At 37.1% G+C, this 22532-nt stretch overlaps 1 protein-coding gene across 1 annotated transcript; it reads left to right on the forward strand.

Annotated features, from left to right (window-relative positions):
• Positions 1–3326: 3326 nt before the first annotated feature.
• LOC143594750 (uncharacterized) lies at positions 3327–15431 on the forward strand. The gene is made up of 2 exons (XM_077073989.1): positions 3327–3721; positions 15068–15431. The coding sequence occupies exons 1-2, from the start codon at positions 3327–3329 to the stop codon at positions 15429–15431; spliced, it is 759 nt and encodes a 252-aa protein (XP_076930104.1).
• The last annotated feature ends 7101 nt before the right edge of the window (positions 15432–22532 follow it).

Raw genomic sequence — 22532 nt, forward strand, 5'->3', positions numbered from 1 at the left:
GATCGCGAATGGACTATTTATGCTCATGAACTCACTATTTGAACCACTATACGCAATTTATTTTTCTCTTTTGGATTGATTACTCTATCTCAAACCAAGTTATCTCATGCTCAAATTTCATGATATTTACAAGTTAATATAGGCCATTTGGACGTTATGCATGGAAAGGAGAAATTCTCAAATTACGATGAGGGAGTGGTGGGTTAGCCGATGGTACACCCTATATATAAGCCCCCTCCTCGTTAATTTGCGAATCCCTGAAAGTGCACATCAAAAGAATGACCTGTATTGATTTAGTAGGATTTACTTCATAAGTTGGACCGTGTGCTTGAATTTCGGGACGAAATTCCCTAAAGTTGGGGAGACTGTAACATCCCGAAATTTAACCCGGTGACCAAAAATCTATCTTTCGTAAATAAATGATATTTTCATTATTTTAAAAGATTTCAGATATTTTATTTAAAGTTATTTTATAAAAGTTTTTAGAGAAATGTTTCGTTTTATAAATTTTATGAACTCGACCCGTCTTGACCCGTAGGAAAACCAACCCGAGCCAAAACCCGAACCCAAGAAACCGAGTATATAAACGTAAGTTCAAGACAACTCCACCATTTTCTCTTCTTCTCTTCCACTCCCACACCCAAACACTCTCTTTCTAGAGAGAGAAGCTAGAGAGAGAAAGTGTTCAAAACGCAAATCCGAGCCCGGAATCTTGTAGCACTTCGTTTTTGGTAAGTCCCTCTCGAAAATCATCCGTTTTCATAACCATTTTCGGCCTCAAATCGAGCAAAAACACCCATTTTCGTTTCTAGAGTTTTCGGGTCAAAAACCGTCTTGTTTTGGTGTCAAAATGCAGGTCTTTGTGTATAAAAACACTAGGAATCATTGGTTCTTTCAATCCCGAGCATTTCCATGTCAAAAACTTCGATTTTGGGTGAAAAATCATGAAAATCGCGAAATCCCGTAGGTTTCTCCGTCGCCCGGTTTGAAGGCGTCGACTCAGGACTCATTCGGTCGAACCAGTCGACCGAACCAGTCCATTCGACCGAATAGGGAAGCAACCGAATGGTCTCCACCTCATTCGACCGAACGAGTGTCTATTCGACCGAACAAGTGTCTATTCGACCGAACGAGTGTCTATTCGACCGAACGAGTGTCTATTCGACCGAACGAGTGTCTATTCGACCGAACGAGTTTCTATTCGACCGAACAAGTGCCATGTTCGACCGAACGAGTTTTCCCAGCTGGTTCGACCGAGTGTGTGTCTAGTTCGATCGAGTGTGCCTCAGATTCGACCGAATGTGTGCCCATTCGACCGAATCAAGCCAGAACCAAGCTGTTTTCGTCTTTAAAACCTAGTTTTTGCTCGAGGTCGCGTAAGCTCGTTTTCTTAGACTTATAACGCGTTGTTAACCTTATATATATGTCCAATTCTAGGCTAAGGAGATCTATTGTAGCACCATCCTAACCCGAGATCAAGGTGAGTTCATAACCCCTTTTTAACTGTATTGCTTTATCAAACCACGGGGTGGAAATATGCAAAAACACTTTACTTCAAAACCTTTACACACTGTTTCTCTGCTTTTACACGCTTTCACTTATAACTTAATGTAATTTAAGCGCTATCACAATTACTTTACTTATAAATTGTAACTTCACTATGAACTGCTTCCCTATGAACTGTTACTTTATGAACTGTTGCACTATACACGTTTGCTCTACACGTTATTGTACTATGAACTATATGCTCTCCACACTGTCGCTCTATGAACCACGGCCACTATCTCAACTGCTTTGGGCATCCTGCGGGACCCATGTAAGGCTCATCTAACCATCACTGACTCGACGGCCTTGGATTCTGTGTGAATCCATGTAAGTCTCGTATTCCTCGCGTGGCCTCTTATGTGTATTATGTGTGATTACTTGCTCTTTTGGTCTATCTGTTATGTGCAATTATCTCGAGTATTATGAACTATTGCGTTGCCTCACACACATCGTAACTCTGGACTCTCCTCTCCACTCAATGACCCACGTGCACGCTTTTCGCGCACTATTATGAACTGTAATAATCCATGTACCCGCACTACGCTTTTACTTATGATCTGTCTTCTCACTTTGGATTTATAAACCCCTACAACCTATTTTGGTGCGCTTGTTATTTTTCTAACTATTTTTCCTAAAAACCGGGATCATACTCAAACATGGTAGAACAAGTTGTAGGAGTGGTGGGTTAGCCGCTGGTACACCCTATATATAAACCCCTACAACTTGGTCTAGCATGCTTGTGTATGAAATCCTTTTTTTCTTTTTACCACAACTTATGTTCTCACTCAACTATTTTTGTAGTTGACGTTTTCCTGCATATTTTTAGGTAATGCTGATAGATGAAGAACAGGGATTTCTAGATGGCCTTAGGAGAAGACCGAAGGCGTAGTACTAGATTTAGTACCTGTTGGACAATTGTGGTGTTATTTGTATCTTTTGAACAATGTAACTTGAATATTTATGTATGCATTTCATTTAGACTCTTAACCTGTGTTATGGCTTATTCAATCTGCGACTTCGTCCACGCCCTTGGCTTTCCGCCTTTGGCCGGGGTGTGACACCCCATAGAAGCACTCAAATACCGAATAATCAAAACCTCATGTGCCACAAGTCACACTGAATTCCTAACCAAACACAACCCACCATTGTGGCTTAATCCTTCATTTTTTGTGTCTTTGCCGTTCAGGCAGAATGAGGATATAAACCCAACAAAGGCAAGTCACCCAGGCATGAACCCAGATCATTACAAGCTGGCCACAGAAGAGTGTTCAGAACTAGTCAAACAAGGTTTAATAGAACCTACAAAATCCCAGTGGGCCTGTGAAGCCTTCTACATTAATAAACGTAGTGAACAAGTTCGTGGAAAATTAAGGTTGGTCATAAATTATCAACCTTTGAATCACTTCTTGTTGGATGACAAGTTCCCACTCCCACATAAATAATCCAAGTTTCAATCCTTAATAGATGCAAAGGTACTTTCAAAATTTGATCTCAAAGCAGGATTTTGGCAACTAGGAATCAAGCCAAAAGACAGGCCAAAAACAGCTTTATGCATTCCAGATCATCACTATCAGTGGAATGTAATGCCATTCAGGCTAAAAATAGCTCCATCTACTTTTCAAAAAGCAATGGTAACTATCTTTGAGCCTATCTTAAGCAACACCATGGTATACATTGATGATATACTTCTGTTCTCCAAAGATGAAGAATCCCATATAGAATTACTCAAAAAATTTCACTAAATAGTCCAACAATATGGGATAATGTTGTCTGAAAAGAAAATGGAAATTGGTGTCAAAGAAATTGACTTCCTTGGAATGAAGATCACCGACAGAAAGTTCCAGCACCAGCCACACATAGCCCAAGAACTCAAACGTTTTCCAGATAAACTGACGTCACAAAAAGAGATTCAACAGTTTCTTGGTCTAGTTAGTTATATGGGGGAATCTCTGCCAAAGCTGTCAAGCCAAACAGTACACTTGTTCCCCATGTTAAAAAGGAATCCTCCTCAGTGGACAGAAAAGCAAACACAAGCGGTAAACGAAATAAAAAGGCTGGCAGATGTGAGGCCACCTTTAAAGATTTCCACACCAACAGACAAAAGAATCCTTCAGACTGATGCTAGCGATGAGTACTGGGCAGCAGTCTTGATTGCAGAAGACAACAAAGGTGTCAGGTCGGTATGTGGATACAAAAGAGGCACGTTTAGTGTGTCAGAAAAACATTACCACTCCACTTACAAAGAAATTTTGGCAGTCAAAAGAGGAATCGAGAAGTTCCAGTTCCATATTCTCGGTCACAGCTTTTTTATTGAAATGGACATGTCCTCTTTTCCGAGAATGCTACAGTTAAAAAAAACGGTCTCCCATAAGCACAGTTTTTACGTTGGACTAACTGGTTCTCACAATATTCTTTCACTGTTAAGCATATCAAAGGAAAGAATAATATCCTTTTAGATTTTTTGTCAAGGCCAAAAGTCTATAAATACCAGGAGACCAACATGGTTGGACATCATCAAATCTTACCCACAATATTTACAATGGCACATCTCGGTACCTCCAAACCCCTCAACCAAGCCCCTATCTACAACCCAAAACATCTTCCAAATGAAGTCATTGAAATCATCAATACTCACAACCTCGTGAATCCATTCAGCCTCAACTACAAAAACCTAATGACAATCATATTGAAGAAGTACGGGAAATTCTCAAAAGGAGAAAAATTTCACCCTGATTTCCCTTTTCTTCATGTGTTCCATATAGGCAATCCATCCGCGTTGACAAAAGAAACACTCTGTTTTTTCTGGTGCCTATTCAAAACATTCACTATAGCTGTGTCTTTCAACACCTCAAAGTTGGCTGCATATTTCCTTGAAGAGAATTAGCTACCTGAAGATCAAAAGTTTACTTTAAAAATGTTGGAATGGTTTCTCCCTCTTGAGAAGTGGATACAAGTAATAAGTTCAATACCAAAAAAAATATCTAATTGCTCGTTTCAAGAAACCCACTCCACAAAAAGGTCAGAAAGGAGTTTACAGGGTCCCTGCTACATTCATCCATTCCTGGTCAAACGTGAATCCAGCAAGCTGGTTTTTTAAAGAAAATTACCCTCAAGCTTGGTTGCAAATCCGAAAAGAAATGGCCTTAACAAAAAACATTGATCCCAACAAACTCAATGAGGCGGTCCTAAAGGGATATGACTTATGGCCAGCAAACCATCCTTGTGTAAATGATTGGGAAAAAGCCATCAACGATCACTTTGAAGCAAAAGTTTTTATGGGGATCTCGAATGAAAGAGATGGAAATTGTTGGATGATAGACTTAAAATATCCCTGGTAATCCTGATACAAAAGAACCAAGAGGAAGAAGCACCCCTCAAGTTTCGATCAGTTTTTGGACCCCCCAACAAATATTATGGAAAATCTCCAAGCACAAGACCTCTTACCAGTGCCACAAATACCTCGCTCGACTGGAACAATTGGAAAATGAAGGACCAAGCCTTAATCCATGGAAGAAGTTATAAATAATCGTATGTCTTGTATAATATTTTCTTAATATTGTTTTCTAAGTGTGTTTAATAAGTCTAAATCACTCTTAAAGTGGTTAGGTAAGATTTAGTCCATGGGTATGGGACTTATGTCATGCCTTATGTCATAGGTATGGGCCTTATGTCTTATGTATGGGCCTTATGTCTTTTTATGAGGTTAGTTACCTATTCCTTGGCTATAAAAGGAAGGCTTCCCCTCACTTGTAAACCATCCCTTGAAAGAAATAAAAACATCTTCCTTATATCTTCTCTCTAGTTCTCTTTTGAGTTCTTGAGTTCTTTTACAAGAGTTCTTAAGTTCTTTATAAGTTCTTAAGTTCATATACAAGTATTAAGTTCATATAGAAGTCTGTTGGTGCATCACCCCTGCCTCTCTGATATTTTGGTATCAGAGAGTTTTGTAAAAGAGTACAAAACTGCTTATTCCCATAGTATAAAACCACTGTGCCACAAGTTCTATCTTTTGGTATCAGAGCTTTGAAAGCCCAGATCCACCTTGTAACACAAGATCCTTATTTTGAACTTAAAAAAAGTACCCCTATAGATCCTTATTCCCATAATATAGGCGGCTTCACCAAGATCCTTGATGTAAAAGCAGTTTCCAAGCCAGGATTTTACACCTTCCAAATTTGGAATGTCATTTCCAAACAGTAGTATGTCATCGACATATAATACCAGAAAGGTAATGATGCTCCCACTAGCTTTCTTATACACACAAGCTTCATCAGCATTTTTGATGAATCCAAATTTCTTAACTTCATCATCAAAACGGTGATTCCAACTTCTAGATGCTTGTTTCAATCCATAGATTGATTTCTTCAACTTGCTTACTTTATTAGGATGTTGTGGATCGACAAAACCTTCGGGCTGAACCATATTGACATCATCCTCAAGGTGTCCATTTAGAAAAGCAGTTTTGACATCCATTTGCCATATCCCTTAGTCTTAATATGCGACTATGGCAAACAATATCCTTATAGACTTTAGCATCGCCACGGCCAAGAAAGTTTCATCATAATCAACCCCTTGAGTTGGAGTGAAACCCTTTGCTACAAGTCTAGCTTTATAAGTATCCAAGTTCCCATGCATATTGGTTTTCTTCTTGAAAACCCACTTACTTCCAACCAGTTTGGAATTAAGAGGTGGTATAACCAAGTCCCATACTTGGTTGTCATGCATGGATTGCATATCAACGTTCATGGCTTCCAGCCATTTATCAAAATCAGATTGTGACATTGCATCTCGGTATGTGGTGGGTTCATCCGAATCTACCACATATCATCCATCCATGAAAAATCCATGTCTTTCAGGTGGGGTGCTAATTCTACCAGATTTGTGAACGTTTTGTGTGTTTTGATCGACCATTTTGATCATTCTCAACAACCTCTTGTTGATTGCTAGTGTCAACCAAACGTGTATCGGCTTGTGGTTCTAGATCCTCCTCGAGTTCCACAGTTCTATCAGTTCCTTCCATAAGGAACCTTCTTTCCAAGAACTCAGCCTTTCGAGCAGTAAACACTTTATGCTCGCTTGGATTGTAGAAATAATATCCCATCGAATCTTTGGGATATCCTACAGAGATACACTTAGTGGATCGGCTTTCAAGTTTGTTTTGGGTGTTTTTCTTGACATAAGCCTCACAACCGCATACCTTTAAATATGATAATGATGGAACCCTTCCATGCCATATTTCAAAAGTTGTCCTTTACACTTTCTTGGTTGGTGCCATATTTAAAATACGGGCTGCGGAGATCAACGCGAAACCCCAAAATGATAGAGGTAATGTGCTTCTAGCCATCATGGATCGAACCATATCCAATAGAGTTCAATTCCTCCTTTCAGACACACCATTGTGTTGCGGTGTTCCAGGTGGAGTAAGTTGTGAGGCAATCCCACAACTCTTAAGATGTTCTAGAAACGCATCTTTGAGGTATTCACCTCCTCTATCGGAATGAAGTACTTTGATTATTTTATTGAGTTGATTTTGTACTTCATTTTGTAAGACTTTGAACATTTCAAAGGCTTCATCTTTGTGTCTTAACAAGAACACATACCCATAGCAACTATAATCTTCCAATAAAGGTAATGAAGTATCTTTCACCATTCCTTCTCATTGTCTTAAAAAGACCACATACATCCGAATGTATGACACCTAATAAGTCATTTGCCCTTTCATTAGTTCCACTAAAGGGCTCATTGGTCATCTTTCCCAATAAACAAGACTCACACTTATAAAATGAATTATCATTTGATTCCAAAAGACCATTCTTTTGAAGTGTATGAATGCAATCCTTGTTTATGTGACCGAGACGACAATGCCAAAGAAAGGTTTCACTCAAATCCAATGTGAGTCTTTTGGTGTTAGCTTGGTACAACGAGTTATCAATAGATGTATTATCATGAACTAATTCATAAATGCAATTAGACGACATCACTTTAAAATAAAAATCATTCATGAAAACAAAAATATCAATGTTTACAAACTTAAAATCATAACCAAATTGTCTTAATAAAGAAACAGAGATAATATCCCTAGTCAAACTAGATACAAAAATTTTTTCAAAAGAACTTCCAAACCATTTGGAAGCTTCAGAATATAATTTCCTCGGGCTTGGACGTCAACCTTTGCTCCATTGCCCATGAAGAGACTAATATCTCCTTTCTTGTAATCATTTCTTCTTTTGAACTCCTTCAATGAATTGCATATATGAGTTCCACATCCGGTATCCAATACCTGTATGTTAGAGGAAATAATGTTAAGATCAATATGGATCATGAAAGTTGTACCTGAGGTTTTCCAATCCCTCTTAGCTTTCAACTCCTTGAGATAGGTCGGACAGTTTCTCACCAGTGACCTATCTCACCACAACCAAAGCACGGATCCTCAGAGCTAACCTTTAGCTTCTTGGGTTTGGGTTCCATCTTTGCCTTTCCCTTGAACTTGTCCTTTACCACTAGCAACCTTTGCCTTGGGTTCTGGATGATGCCTCTTCTTCAAGCCATCCTCATTGATTGCAAGAACGGGTAAAACCTTTTTACCCATCCTGGCTTTGGCTGTTTTGAGCATTGCGTGTAGCTCACCAATGCTCTTGTCCCATCCGTTCATGTTGTAATTCATGACGAATGTCTCAAACCTTTTAGTTAAGCCATTTAGGATCAAATCTGTGGCTAACTCTCTTGAGATGGGACAATTCAGCCGTTCAAGCCGATCAATGTGGCTTTTCATCTTAAGCACATAAGATGATACAGATTGGGTTTCTTCCATACGACATGCATGAAACGCTCGAAGCGTTTTGAAGCGCTCCACCCTAGCTTGAGTAAGGAACATTTCTTTAAGCTGGGTGATCATGTCATAACCCCATGATTCTCGAAATCCTTTTGGTCTCGGGAATCATTGTTCCCAACATGAGGTAAGAACTTGCACCGAAACCTCGGTGTATTTTAACCAATCCGCATATGCATCCAAGTCGTTGACATCAGGTTCATCGGGAATAGGATCGTCCAAAATGTAGGATTTTTTCTCTTGATTGAGAAAAATTCTCAAGTTTCGATACCAATCCATAAAGTTATTATAATTCAGACGATCCTTGTCCAGAATGGATCTCAGTGATAGATTATGCACAAGTGGGATAATATCGTTCTGTGAGTTGTTTGCGGCCATCTATAAAAGAATTTATAAAAGCTCAGTTTAGTATTTTCGATATCATTAAATTTTAATCGTTAATACCCTTTAATGTCTCCAATACAATTATTGATTAAAATCTAGAACCCATTCAAATAGTAGTTAGGTGACCTTTATCCCACTATTCAAATTAACAAGGTAGTCAACGTTTGACGATTGCAACCCTTTGCAACTTTTAGTTTTATGGGATCGGTTAAACATCATATGTTTAGTTGGCATGTTTAATCCCATCAACACCTTTGTACGCCATGATTCGGTGACCCTATTCACATGGTTTCCAAATCAAGTCGTCCTACTTACACACACGTGTGAGTTTACACATACAAGTGGTTAGGTGACCTTTATCCCACAATTATAGTAAATTCACCTCAAGATCACAAGTTTTCTTAAATGTGGTTAGGTGACCTTTATCCCACATTAATTCTCCAAGTGACTCAAGTGTCGTATAAAAGGATGGTGTTTAACTTGTTTTTAAAGGGGATTTAACTTTTCAAAATTCTAGATTGGAAAACTATTTAATGTACCTTCCATTTGCATGCATTCAAATGTATGGTACCCTTTGAAAACCAATTTTCAAATTCCTATTAATAAAACCCATTTTATTATGAAATCATTAACAGTTAATAAAACTAATTTATTACTTAAAAATTTCAAAGGAATCAATTTTATGCAAGTTGTCGATTTTAATTGTTAACAACGTATAAAAATATGATAGAACATAATTAAATCAACCACACAAGCATAAATAATACAATCACATGTCCATAACCTTAGCCACCTAAAATTTGACAACACTTGTTGACCAAAACAAATGTGTCATAAGGTCTCTCCTAAGGGACCAGCATGACACAAGGTATGAGATGGTGAACTCCCACTTGATTCCGCATCCATATGCTTCCAGTGTTCATTTATTGTTGTGATCCTTGTTCTTTATTTGGGCTTCCATTTGGGCTCCAACCAAAGTGGTGTTGTAGTTGCATCCTCTTTTACAAAATATATCCTAATACATTTTTGTCTAATAAAAGAAATACAACTATTCTACTTATTATTACAAACCATTTAAAAAAACAAATATATTACAAAACCGAATAAAGAATATTACAAATAGATGCATAAATCACAACAAATCACTTCAATATACACAAGGTCATGGCTAGGTTATGAACATCCACACAAGCAGGTCAACCTTTGACCAAACAGGTCAACCTTTTGACCTGAGTGGTTCCCCTTGTAACCATTAGTTCTTGGCCTAAAACAGAGAACATAGAGTTCTCGGCCAAAACCAAAGTTTCATAGTTTTCGGCTCGAAAACTTTGGTCCACCAAGAACCTAGTGTTCTTGGTCAACTGTGAGAACTAGTTTTCAGTCAACCGAAATCTCATTGTTCCCAACCATGAGTTCTCAGCCAACCGAGAATAGGGTTTCGGGTGTCTTCGGCCAGACCGAGAACCATGGTTTCCAACCATTTTGTTCTCGGCCAGAGCTAAAGAACCCAGATTTTGTCCAAAACAAAATATCATTCAAATGATTCATTTTTTCCAGCTTTACCACATACATGTATGGCACAATCTTGAAAAACCAAGGGCAACCAAAATTCCTAAACTTTTTGGCAAATATGGTAAAAAATACCATCAAACCCGAACACTTTTAGAGCCCATTTTGAAGCATGTAATCGTATAAGCGGCTCTTGATGCCATTGTTGGGTTTTTTGCAAGATTATAAAAGTCCAAATAAACCATTTTATAAGGAAAACGCAGCAGAAAATTAGTTTTAAATCTTGTTAACCGAAAACACATAAACCCGTTTATGTTAAACCCAATCCAGGATCCATATACGATTAACACACTATCAAAACAACCATAGGGTGTTTCAAGAACATACCTTTAAGTCCAGGATTTAGAAAGGGATGAATGAGAATGAATGGCGAGATTCCAATAGAGAAATCCTCAAGCTTGTATACCCGCACAAGCTCCAACAAACACCTAGGTTGCTAGGGTCCTTACACTTGTTGCAAGAACGAATACCCTTTTGTTCTTCCTCTTCTTGTTCTCAGCTGGATAGAGAGAAAAGCTAGAGAGGATTTTTGTGTGTGAGAGAGAAAGATGTTGCTGCAAAACTAGAAAAACCATCTACCAATAGAGGTTCTTTCATGTACTGGAAAAATACAAAAGGAGAAAGAAAGATAGAGAGATGGAGGGGCCGGCCAGGGGTGGGTTTTCACCCCAAAAACTCAAACTCAATTTTGTTAATTTTTCTTTATACATATTTGTCATTTATCCAAATATATAACATCTCTCATAATATAAATTATCCATATAATTTTATTTAACACACAAATGCAAAAATATTTAGAAAACCCATTTTCCAAATATTATGAGTGTTGATAATTATTACTTAGATCATATCTAATACTAAATATCGTGGCGTTTGTCTAGCTTGCTATTTGGTATGACCCGACTTGGATCATAACGTACTAGCCACATCAACTCAAATATGTGTCTTAGGAAGAACGATTCCATTAAAAACTATATTTGGGAATATGGTACCCAAAGAACCATTCCTTTGATCTCATTGCCTACACTGACAGTGATTATGATGGGTGCAACATGAGCAGAAAGTCAACCTCAGGTGGACGTCAATTTTTGGAAGACAGGCTAGTGTCTTGGCAGTGCAAGAAACAAACTACAGTGTCCATCTCAACTACTGAAGCTGAGTATATTGCTGCATCTGCCTGCCGTGCACAAGTTCTATGGATTCAGAATCAAATGCTGGATTATGATATGAATTCTTGAACACTCCTATTTATATTGATAATACTGCTGCGTTTTTCATTGTTAAGAATCCAGTTCAACATTCTAAGATAAAGCACATTGAAATTAGACATTACTTCATTAGAGATTGTAATGAAAAAGGTCTAATTAAAATGAAGAGAGTTGATACAAGTGACAATTTGTCTCACCTATTCACAAAACCACTTGATAAAACCAGATTTCACTTTCTTTTGAAAGCCCTGGGAATGATCAACTCAGATGAAGTCTGATTAATGATGTGTGCTCTATGTGCTAACTGACTATCCTTAGAAAGGTCTTGATTAGTGTTTCTTTGTTGATATTGTGTGAAAAGGTTAATTTAAATGTTGACTGGTATGTGCTTTGATTGATTATTTGAGTAATTTAGGTATCTTTGATGCTTAAGTTAATGATCAGTTAATGTGTGTAATATCATGATAAGTGCTTGAAATGACTTGTATGTTCTATGTTCTTCTCTGATATTTTGATTAATGATGCTTTTGAATATGAATAATCAGATATGATGATGTTATTAGGATATGTTAGACTTTGCTGTACTTCAGTCATAATTAAGATTTGAATATGTTACTTACTGTTTGAGTCAAAATGTGTCTTTATGACAAAATTGCATACTCAAATGAAAATTTTCAAATGAATTTTGCTTAAAACATTTTTGATAAAAACATAGCAAGTTGATTAATGGTGCTGAGATATGATATGATTATTCAGTTCAAGATTTATAGAAGCTTAAGAAAGGGTGTTTTTAATGAAAATGGATCCAACCCTTTGGGAAATGATAGTACATTGACTATTTGGCCAATCATATGGATTTAATAAGCTAAAAAGACAATTAGTGCAGTCATTAACATGTATGGTGGTTTTCCCATGATGTGTAAAATCTAAGGTGATATAAACATAAAGAAACTGCCAAATTTCATGTGGAGATACATTGTTGTCTATGCATGTTCCAATATACATCTTTCCGAATGATAGGCAGAAAAGTGATTATCTAGTCATACATGAGCTCGTTGGTATTTGGTCCATAAAATGAAGTATATTATTGAGAATGACAAAGAACTCCAGTGAACAAAACGTACTGATTATTCAACACAATGTTGATATATATATATATATATCATAAGTTTAGTCATTAAAAAGTTTAACCAAATATCAGGGGGTCCCAGTCAACTCGGGGTGATATGGAGAAAGCCAAATAAGCCTTGAGAATAGATATGGAGCATCAGAACACAATAAGTGTTATACATTTTAGTCCTATGCAACTTAAATGAACCTTAATCATATCACCAAAGAAATGAAATTCATGCTAAGTCTAGACCTGATGTTAACCTGTCTAATCTGTCATAATGATGCTGAGAATGAAGTATTGAGAAGCAACTTAGTCAATATGATCCCATGTTGAGATCTTTTCATAATATTAGGAAAATGATTCGAAATGAAAGATAACCAAAATTTGATCTTTTCATAATAAGCAAGCTTGATGTATGAATATGTTTGATAATGTTAATTCTAGCAAGCTTTGATGAGTTCTGAACTTTCTAGCAAACTTAATTGTTTTATAGGTTGTTCGGTGATTATAGCAAGCTTTGTGATTGAATATGTTATTTCTAGCAAGCTTTAGTGTTTTTGAACTTTCTAGCAAACTTAGGTGTTTTTATTAACTGTTTAAACTCATCATAGCAGGCTTTGTGAAGTTCAGCACTTAAATGATTTATTCATATATTTTCGAGTACACTTTGATACTTCTTAGCTTTCGAGTAAACTTAGATGTTCGGAGGGTTAGATTTGTCTAGCGTACTTGATGATTGTGTGACATCTGTTAGAATATGCTTTATATGTCTATTTCGAGTAAACATTGTTGTTTTGATTGAAATATGTCTTTATCTAGCTTAGTTCATGATAGTGAATATGATTCTTTGAAATTACAAGTGTTTTCGGGCAAACCTTGTTTTCCAGGCACACTTTATATTTCGAGCACACTTTGAAATTTTCAAGTGTTCTCTTAGTATACTTGGTAATTTCAATATTTTACTTTTCGAGTACACTTTGTGTTTAGAGTCCTTCTCTAGCACACTTTGCATTCTTAAAGTATATCGAGCATACTTTGCTTCGAATTATACTTGATTGAATATTTGCTAACTGTTTATGAACTTTCGGGTAAGATTTGTGATGTTTAGATATTCGAGCAAAGTTGACTATAAGAAATATGTCTAAGTTATTATTTTGGGATTCTTCATCGATTCCTAGCAAGGTTGCCTATTTGATGCTTTATACTTGATTATCTGTCTTGTGATTTATTTCTCGAGAAATCTTGTATTTCGAGTAAGCTTCCTTCACCTTATCCACTTAGACTAATTTTTTTAATTACTTTATAATATCTAAACTTCTGGAACAAGCAAGCTTTGATTAGTGAACTTTACCTAGCATGCTTTGCAAATTAACTTTTCCAAGCAACGTTCACTAAATGTACTTTATCGAGCAATGTTTTAAATGGGTAAAATTTTAAAATAAGATATTTGAACTGTTTGACAAGTATTACTCATTAAATGACAAAATGTATTTAAAACTCACTTTCAAAAAGGTATAAAAGCAGGAGTTAGAGAAATTTCTCACATTTTCACATCTCTCTTTCCACTATTACATTACTGTTCATTGCTCTCGCTCCATAATATCAAAATATTTTAATATCCCAACCATAATTAACCATCCCTTAAATTCTGACTCGGTAAGCATCAATATATGATTTTTCGACAATGATTATATGGATTTGGGAAGTTAGTTTTCATTTTAACTAACTCTTTGTTTTATGTGTAAGTTATTATTTGTCGAAGCACAGGTTCATAAAGACATTTCTTCTCCTTACTTCTTCAAATTATAACATAAAACTATTCAAAGTTATGAACTTTATGACTAATCTTTACTTTGAATGTGTTTCTTTGTTTGTGTTTGCACAGATATGGCGGACGAACCGATATATCTGTTTGAGCAAAAGCATAATATGTGCGCCTTATTACAAGTGACTCAAGATAATGAAGAAGTAGCACATATGATTAGATGGCTCCAAAGATATAATCTGCGATTCTCTTTAACTGAGTGCCCTGTGATTTATAGAAAGCACCAGTTGGATTTCTTGCACTAAGCCGAACTTCATGATGACGATGGAGGTAAGCGTTTGGAAGCTACCGCGGCAAATCAAGAGATCATCATTACTGAAAAATTGATACGAGCAAGCTTATAACTACATGATGATGATCACAATCCAATCCACTTCTCCACTGAGCATTTACTAAAAAAATTTCAGGAGACAATGGGTTACAAATGAAATGTCCATGAGGGACAGTTTCAAAAGGGGATGTTCCGAAACCTTTACAGGTTTCTGATACACCATGTTATTCAGGGATTTGCCCCCAGGAAAGGCTGGTGGACACTGATAAGCCGGGATTTGGCTAATGCCACTGTAGCAGTTGTATAAGATCAATCTTTGAAGGAATGATAAGCATCTTGAGGAAGCCAAACAGAGAAAAAATTTGGCTTACCCAAGATTTCTACAAATCATCTTTTATCGAGTGCTGGAATATTTGCCTACAACTGGAACAACTCATGTGCCACAAAATCCAAATGTTTATAAGAGAAATGCAAAGTTGTCTACCACGAGCTGGTTCAATCCAAGAACTGAGTTTGATATATTACCATGGCGAGTAAATCATGATGTGGCGATTATGCTTGTCCCAGAACTTAGTTCTGAGGAGGAAGAGGAGGATGAGGTTAAAGATGATGATTCGGATGAAAATGATGATGGAGGAGCAGATGATGTTGATCTGGGTGATGGAGTTGTTGGAAGTATTGCATGACAAGTTGTTGACGATAAGCTTGATGGTGCACAAGCACATGGGGAGATCCAAAACCAACCCATTCCTACACCACCAGCCTCACCACCTTGCCCACCTCCACAACACATCCAAACACCACCACAACAAACTACACCATCCCCTCCACCTCAAACTGATTCATTTATACAAACACCACCTACCCATACCCATACTCAGAGCCCACCTCAAACCCACGACCAAATCATTAACCAACCCCTAGCCGAAACCCATACCCAAACCCTAATCCAAGACCAGAACCAAGAAATTCATGAACCTTATATCCCATAACATGTCTCAGCCAACCAACTGAACCATCCAAACACACCATTCCAATCCCCAACCCATTCCCAAACCTTAAACCAACCAAAACATATTTGAAAGCCCTAGCCCACCCACTAAACCTACCCAACTCCAAACCAACATACCTGATCCTTTCCTTGATCTACCAACCCAAACCTCTTCCAGTAGTGATTATCTGTTCAGAAGAAACTTGGATTTGCTAGTAGAAAATATGGATATGAGTGGGAGTAATGAGGAACTAAGGAAAGAAAATGAAGATTTAAAAGCTCAGTTGGCACAAGCCTTGAATAAAATTCAAACCCTTGAGGTTGAGGTTGAGAAGACCTCAGTTTTACCAAAACAGGGGTAGAATATTATTGTTGAAAATGATGTTGCCACTGATGTTGTTAATGAGGAGGTTATGGATAGGCAAGTGGATGTAGATGATGGTCTGAAAACATTGCTGAGTGCTTATGGTGAAAGTGATGGTGAGGGTGATAGTGGTGAAAGACTATTTGATGAAGATGGATATGAAGGTGATCAGTCTAATGTTGGTGAACAAGACTATGATGCTGAGGATGTCTTGAAAAAGAAGAATGTGGAAAAGAAGACTGTTGAGAAGGAAGCAGATGTGGTGATTGATAAGGATCAAAATATGGAAACAACTGAAAATATTCTGATCATAAAGGCCATAGAAACTAATGCTATTGGTACTGAAACATTGACTGATGTGATTATGGATGAATGTGCTGAGACTGAGGATGTTTTTTTGACTGAAGAGATTGAAAATACTGAAACTTCCAAGAAGATGGATGATGATGAAGAAATGAAAAATCTAATGGACGACATTGAAAATTTCCCCACTGATCAAAGGAAGAAAGAAGGAGGAAAGAAAAGGGGAAACCCATTGTTGAAACTCATGAAGAAACACCTGTTGATACATAGGAGAAGTTTGATGATGATATTGCTGATGAGGATGAACTTGCTGAACAGGCTGCCAAAAGGCATGTTGATGTCGTGTATGAAACTTTGGGGAGGGAAAGAATTGTCCAATCCATGAGTGCTGAAGAATTTGGTGAGCAGGAAACCTTGTTTGAACAAGCTCAAATTGCACAAACTTTAAATCAAGAAGGTGAAGTTAAACAGGAGGTAATTGAATTATTGATTAAACTGAAAAAAGATGAGTGGTTGATAACACCTTAGCACTTGTATTGAGAAAATTCAACCAGCCTGAAGCTGATAATCCAACCGCTGATGAACCTACTAAGATTGACTCATCTAAGCAGTTGGTGCCTGATGAGGCTGGAAAATCATTGACCAAGATTGCATCTAGAAAATATGTAATGGAAGTAGAAGAGTTTGAGAAGAATCCTCTTGATGAATGGAGCTATGATGATAAGCCAAAAAGAAATTTGGAAAGATTTATACAAGAAAGAGAAAGTGTGATGAAAAGACTGATGAGGAAGAAGATCAATCAAAGAAAAGGGCTAAGAGGCCTGATGAACCTGAGTACACTGTTGAAAGCCCAAAGGAACATGAAAGACTTCTGATGGTTGTTCCTATACAGGTTGTTATGCCAGAAGTTGTACATGACCTGAATGAGCCAAGAATCGAAGCATTGGATGATTCAACTGAAAAGGATGATGAATCTGAAGATGATGACAATGCTGTTAATGATAATGCTAATGATGAACCTAAAAAAGTTGAAACTGATGTCTCTCTGCATATTGAAATGACTGATGAACAAAGGAAGAACATACAACAAAGCTTGGACAATTCAAGGAGAAACCATCCATTGGTTATAAGTTTGTTTAAACATGGTCACAAGTTTGAAACTTTGGCTCCTTTGAATGATGAGGAGTTGCAAAGATTAATTGATAAGGAGGCATATGAAATAAATAAGAGTATGGAAAAGAAAGAAAGAGATTCCTTGAAATATAGGAACTTTTTGAGATTACATGGTCTGTCCGATAAGGACTTGAGTACGATGAGTTTTGATGCTTTGGAAGAGCACTATAACTTGAATATGCAAATGGTGAATAAGGAGGAACAAGAACGATTTAAAAGAGAAGGCAACCAAAAAGATAAAATTGATGAGCTAATGAAGAGGTATGAAGGCAAGTGCAAATACATTATTGATAGAGGTATTCCAATTGAGAGAGTTGATGGTATGTCAAAGGCTGAAGTTGAATCCTATTTCAAAAGCTGTCAATGAAAGATGACACTTACAAAACGGAAAAAAGGCCAAGAGTGGTGACTTTGGCTGAGAAAGAGAAAGCTGAAAAGGAAAGAAGATGGGAGGATGAACAACTCAAGTTGCTTGATAGATTGATGGAAGCAAGAGGGAGTTTGAATTTGATCCAAGGGATGGGTAGATCTGAAAAATTAGCCTTGTACCTGTCTGAGATGGAAAAAGATGATCAACAAAAGGCTCAATTTTCAAAGTCTTTCAAAATCCCTACTTTGTGGAAGTAAAGCCTGAACCAGTCGAATACAGAGATCCATGGGAGGATGAGAATAGAATCAGAACCCTTAAAAGATTAATGATAAGCAAAGGAATGGATGGGAAGAAGTTTGATCTCCTTGGTAAAGCTCAATTGAAACAATTGATTTATGAGGAAAAAGATGAATGGGAGAGACTGGAGGCTGAATAGAGGAATCCTCAAAATTTTGAAGCTGGACCAGGAGGAGTTCAATTTGTTCCAGCTGGACGGCTTGGAAATAAGACTGTGTTAATAATGATTGAAAAATTGCCCAAAGAAGGCAGTGATAATATTCATGATTTGATGCATATGTCAGTCGAAATGATAATTTCTATGTATGAGGAGAAATTTGGCGCAATGTGGGCCACTAAACCCAAAAAGGCAATACCTTCAAGTCCCTCGGCCTCAAGATCACAAATCCATGCGGCTAGAGCCCCGCAACAACAACATAGTAGGCTACCATATGATATGGACCTATCAAAAATACTCTTTTATGACTCTGTGACTGAATCATTGAAGGTAGTGATGAAGAGTGGAGATTTGAGAGAAATCATCTTTAAGGATGATTTTGCTGAGTTTAAGAGGGAACAGATGGAGGAGATGGCAAGTCTGGATTCGTATGACTATCATGACAGGAATAGACTTGCAGGAAGGAAAAAGAATGAACAATCTAAATATCTGAAAGAGGAAGCAAGTACTGGATTCCCTTTGCTAGACAAGAAGAAGAAGTGGAGATTGACTGAGCATGAAAAGACAAAAAGAGCAAAGAGGATGAGGAATATTAAATCTGCTGAAATTAATTACATTTCAAAGGTAAAGGAGAGAGACCCGTTGGCAAACATGATGGTTTGCATTAGTATGAGAAGAAGAATGACAAAGCCAAACCTTGAAGTTCAGAAGAATGGTAGGATTGCTCAAATTGATTACAAAGAAGAAGATGATTCCTACATTCTCAGAAATTCGGAAGGACTTACCTTGGGGATTATCAGAATAGATGAAGACTTAAATTTCCTGCATGATGATGATCTAAGATATATTATGGAGTGCACTTTACCTTGAATCCACCCTCATCATCGGATGTTATTTATGTTCAAGGAAAAAGCAGGAAGTGCAAAGTTGGAAAGTAGACAAGCAGCCTCAAGCTCCAATAGATAAAGACTATGAATTTAGCTTAGGTTTTGCTTTGTAATATTTTGATTATGCTATGTAATTTGATTTTAATTTGATGTGTATTTTTTACTAAGTGTATGTAACCATAGAGGTGTTTTGGTACAGCTGAGGTGTTCCAATCTAGGGGGGAGATTGTTAGGATGAGAAAATGCTTAATGGAAGATTGGAATCTTCTCAACCTCCTTGGTAAAGGCTAAGTATAGGCATCGAGCACCCCTAGGCCTCCAAGCATGATTTGACTTATCCTAGCAAGGTATTTTCCTCTCCAGCTAGGTTATCTTCTTGAAGTCTTCTTAAGTGTCAGTCCGAGCAGGGTTCACTTTGTCTAGAAAGGTTGTTCTTCAAGCCAAGCAAGGTTTGTTTCCCAGCAAGCTCTTGACTAAAACAAGCTAATGGAGCAAAGTATTTTGAAATATCTAGCAAGGTTTTATTAATGAACTGTGGTTCGAGCATGCATGAAGAAAGTTGATAAGGAAATATCTTAAGGGTTTTGTAAAGCAAGATTCAACCGAGCAAGCTATAGAGCTACCAGCATAGTCTACAGTGTTACCAGCACACTTGTGTTTATTCAATAAGTTATTCATTAACAAAGAGTTGAAGGGATCTCTTGAGAACAAGTTTGCTGGTAAGATCATATCGATCAAAGTTTGCTATGGTAAAAAAGATTGAAGTCTGCTAGGTGAATATTTTCTAAGAAAAATATTCTAAGGAAAGTCTACCCAGAGAACTGTTCCCCAACACACTTTGGTTACCAGGTCGGCTCGAAGAAGATAAAAGCTTCAAAGCTTACTCGAAGACCTGTTTTACACTTAGAATCTTTTGTAATATGTTTTCTGATTATGTATCAATCATTTGGCACGTCTCCATAGGACACACGATGGACACACACCCTGAAATATCCTGATATTATTCCAGACTTTGAGTGTGACGGCTATTCTTTGATTTGTACGGGCAAAACATTCCTTACGGAAACCCTAATCGACTTTCATTTGTATGAATCTTTCTATAAATGGAAATCTTTTGAGTTAATGTATGTGTTTGTTACTTTAGCATTTATTGTGAAACATTTAGTGTGTTAGTGATTCAGCCATTAACATACTATTGTTCTTAACTTATATAGTAGTCCGTTAACCTTTTTGTCAACACTTTATAGTGTCGGTTGCGACATTTATTGTGAGTGATATATCCTATCGAGAGGGACCAACAACTCGTATAAGAGTTATTGCTGCTATTAAGGTAAAGAACTGTTGCAGATCTGAAGAAGAATGATGTAAGCAGAATACTGTTCCATTGAAATATGACGTCAGCTTCCCTGTTCTTCAATTCCTTGCAGATCTACAATATTTGGGTGTTTTCTTTTTCTCATTTGAATTAAAGTTTTAATTTTTACTCTAGATCTTGCTCTAATCTGAACAGATTCATCAGATTTGAAGATTGTATCTACAGATCTGATTAATCGTTAAGAATTTTTTTTAAATCAGGTTAAGTTTGTTAACTTACTTCTCTATTTTTACAAATATTTTTAAAATCACAAAAAGATGTCTGGACACGACGAGCAAGAGGTCTCAACTAACAAAATTCCAAGATTATATGGTCAGGAAAACTTCATAAAATGGAAAGTTCTCTTTGAAGTTGCAGTATGCTACAATGATGTAGACATGTGGAACTCTATCAAAAGAGGGCCATATGTACCTGATGGAACAATTATCAACCAGGCTGTTGAAGTAAGAATGAGGAAGGTGGATGACCAAGCTCTTTCTATGTTGAAATTGGGACTGTCTTGGGAAATCCTGACTAAGGTGGCTCACCATGCCACTACTAAAGCCGTGTATGATGCCATTCTGGAAATGTTCGAAGGCAACTCAGAATTGAAGAAAATCAAGAATGAGAGGCTTAAGCAGTAGCTTGATAGGTTCAAATACAAGGATGGTGAAGTCAGTCTTGGAGAGATACCTGGCAATAGTCAATGATATTAGGACAAAAGACTATGTGGTCTCTGATTCTAACTTGAACACAAAGCTATTGTCATCTCTGTCTAAAGAATGGTACACTGCAAGCAAGTTTATAAGGTAGAAACCAAATCATGAAGAATTAAAGCTTGATGATGTGGTCTGTTTTCTTCAAGTAGCATAAATTGAGATGATAGAGAATGAGATGATAAGGGAAGATAAGCCCTGTTTTCAAATGACAAACGCACTTATTGCTCCAATGGGAAACTTGTCTACCAAGAACAAATAGCAAATCCTAATTATTGAAGAACCAAGTGAACATGGTGGTGAAAACCAAGAGGATTTGTAGATGGAAGTTCTAGTAATCATAATCGACAGTCAAGGTTTAATGTCCACCTTATTGATGATAATGATTATGCTTCAATGGCTAGTGGACATGCACCTTATGTTGGTGGTAGTGGTGGTTAAGGAAGTGAATACCAAGCCCCGTTTTCAGTGTTCACAGATTCCTATAATGCTTTTTTGCCAAGAACATGATCCACATCAGTGTTGTTCAAGTTGATCTTGAGCAAATTGATGCTGATGATCTGGAGGACATGGACTTGAAGTGGCAGACTGCTATGTTGGCTCTTAGAAGCAAAATGTTGTTCAATAGGACTGGAAGGTCTCTTGTGTATGATCCCAATGAAAGAATAGGTTTTGATAAGTCAAAAGCAATATGTTATAACTGTCAAAACCAGGACACTTTGCAAGGGAATGCAATCAACCAAGAAACTTCCAAGGTAATCAATATCAGAATCAACAACCAAGAAACCAATACCAAAACCAGCAAGGCCAGCCAAGAAACTACAACAACAACAACTTCAACAACAACCCCAACTTTAACAACAATTACCAACAGCCACAACAGAACAATCAGCAAGTTGTACCTCAGAATCAGAACTATCAGAGAAACAAAAACCAAAATCCTCCACATGCTGCCAACAACAACCAAAGAAACAACAATATCTAACCTAGAAACCAAGGAAATGTAGCACTTGCTGCTCAACAAGAAAGTGGGTTTGACTAGAGTGATCATGCTAATGATATAAGCAAGGCCAATGTTGCATTTATGGCTAAAGTTGAAAGTTAAGCTGGATCTTCTTCATCACAGGTACATTCACACTCAATATCTGAATTACTTGAAAAAATTGAATCATTGA

The sequence above is a fragment of the Bidens hawaiensis genome, unplaced genomic scaffold (genome assembly GCF_021521415.1).
Source record: "Bidens hawaiensis isolate Kalapana, Puna unplaced genomic scaffold, B.hawaiensis_p1.1 tig00044158_1, whole genome shotgun sequence".
NCBI classification, from domain to species: domain Eukaryota; kingdom Viridiplantae; phylum Streptophyta; class Magnoliopsida; order Asterales; family Asteraceae; genus Bidens; species Bidens hawaiensis.

Coding starts and splice junctions, on each gene's coding strand:
- LOC143594750 (XM_077073989.1), top strand. CDS start 3,327: ATGGAAATTGGTGTCAAAGAAATTGACTTCCTTGGAATGAAGATCACC. Junction 3,722..15,067: donor GAAGACAACAAAGGTGTCAG/GTCGGTATGTGG, acceptor CAATCTTTGAAG/GAATGATAAGCATCTTGAGG.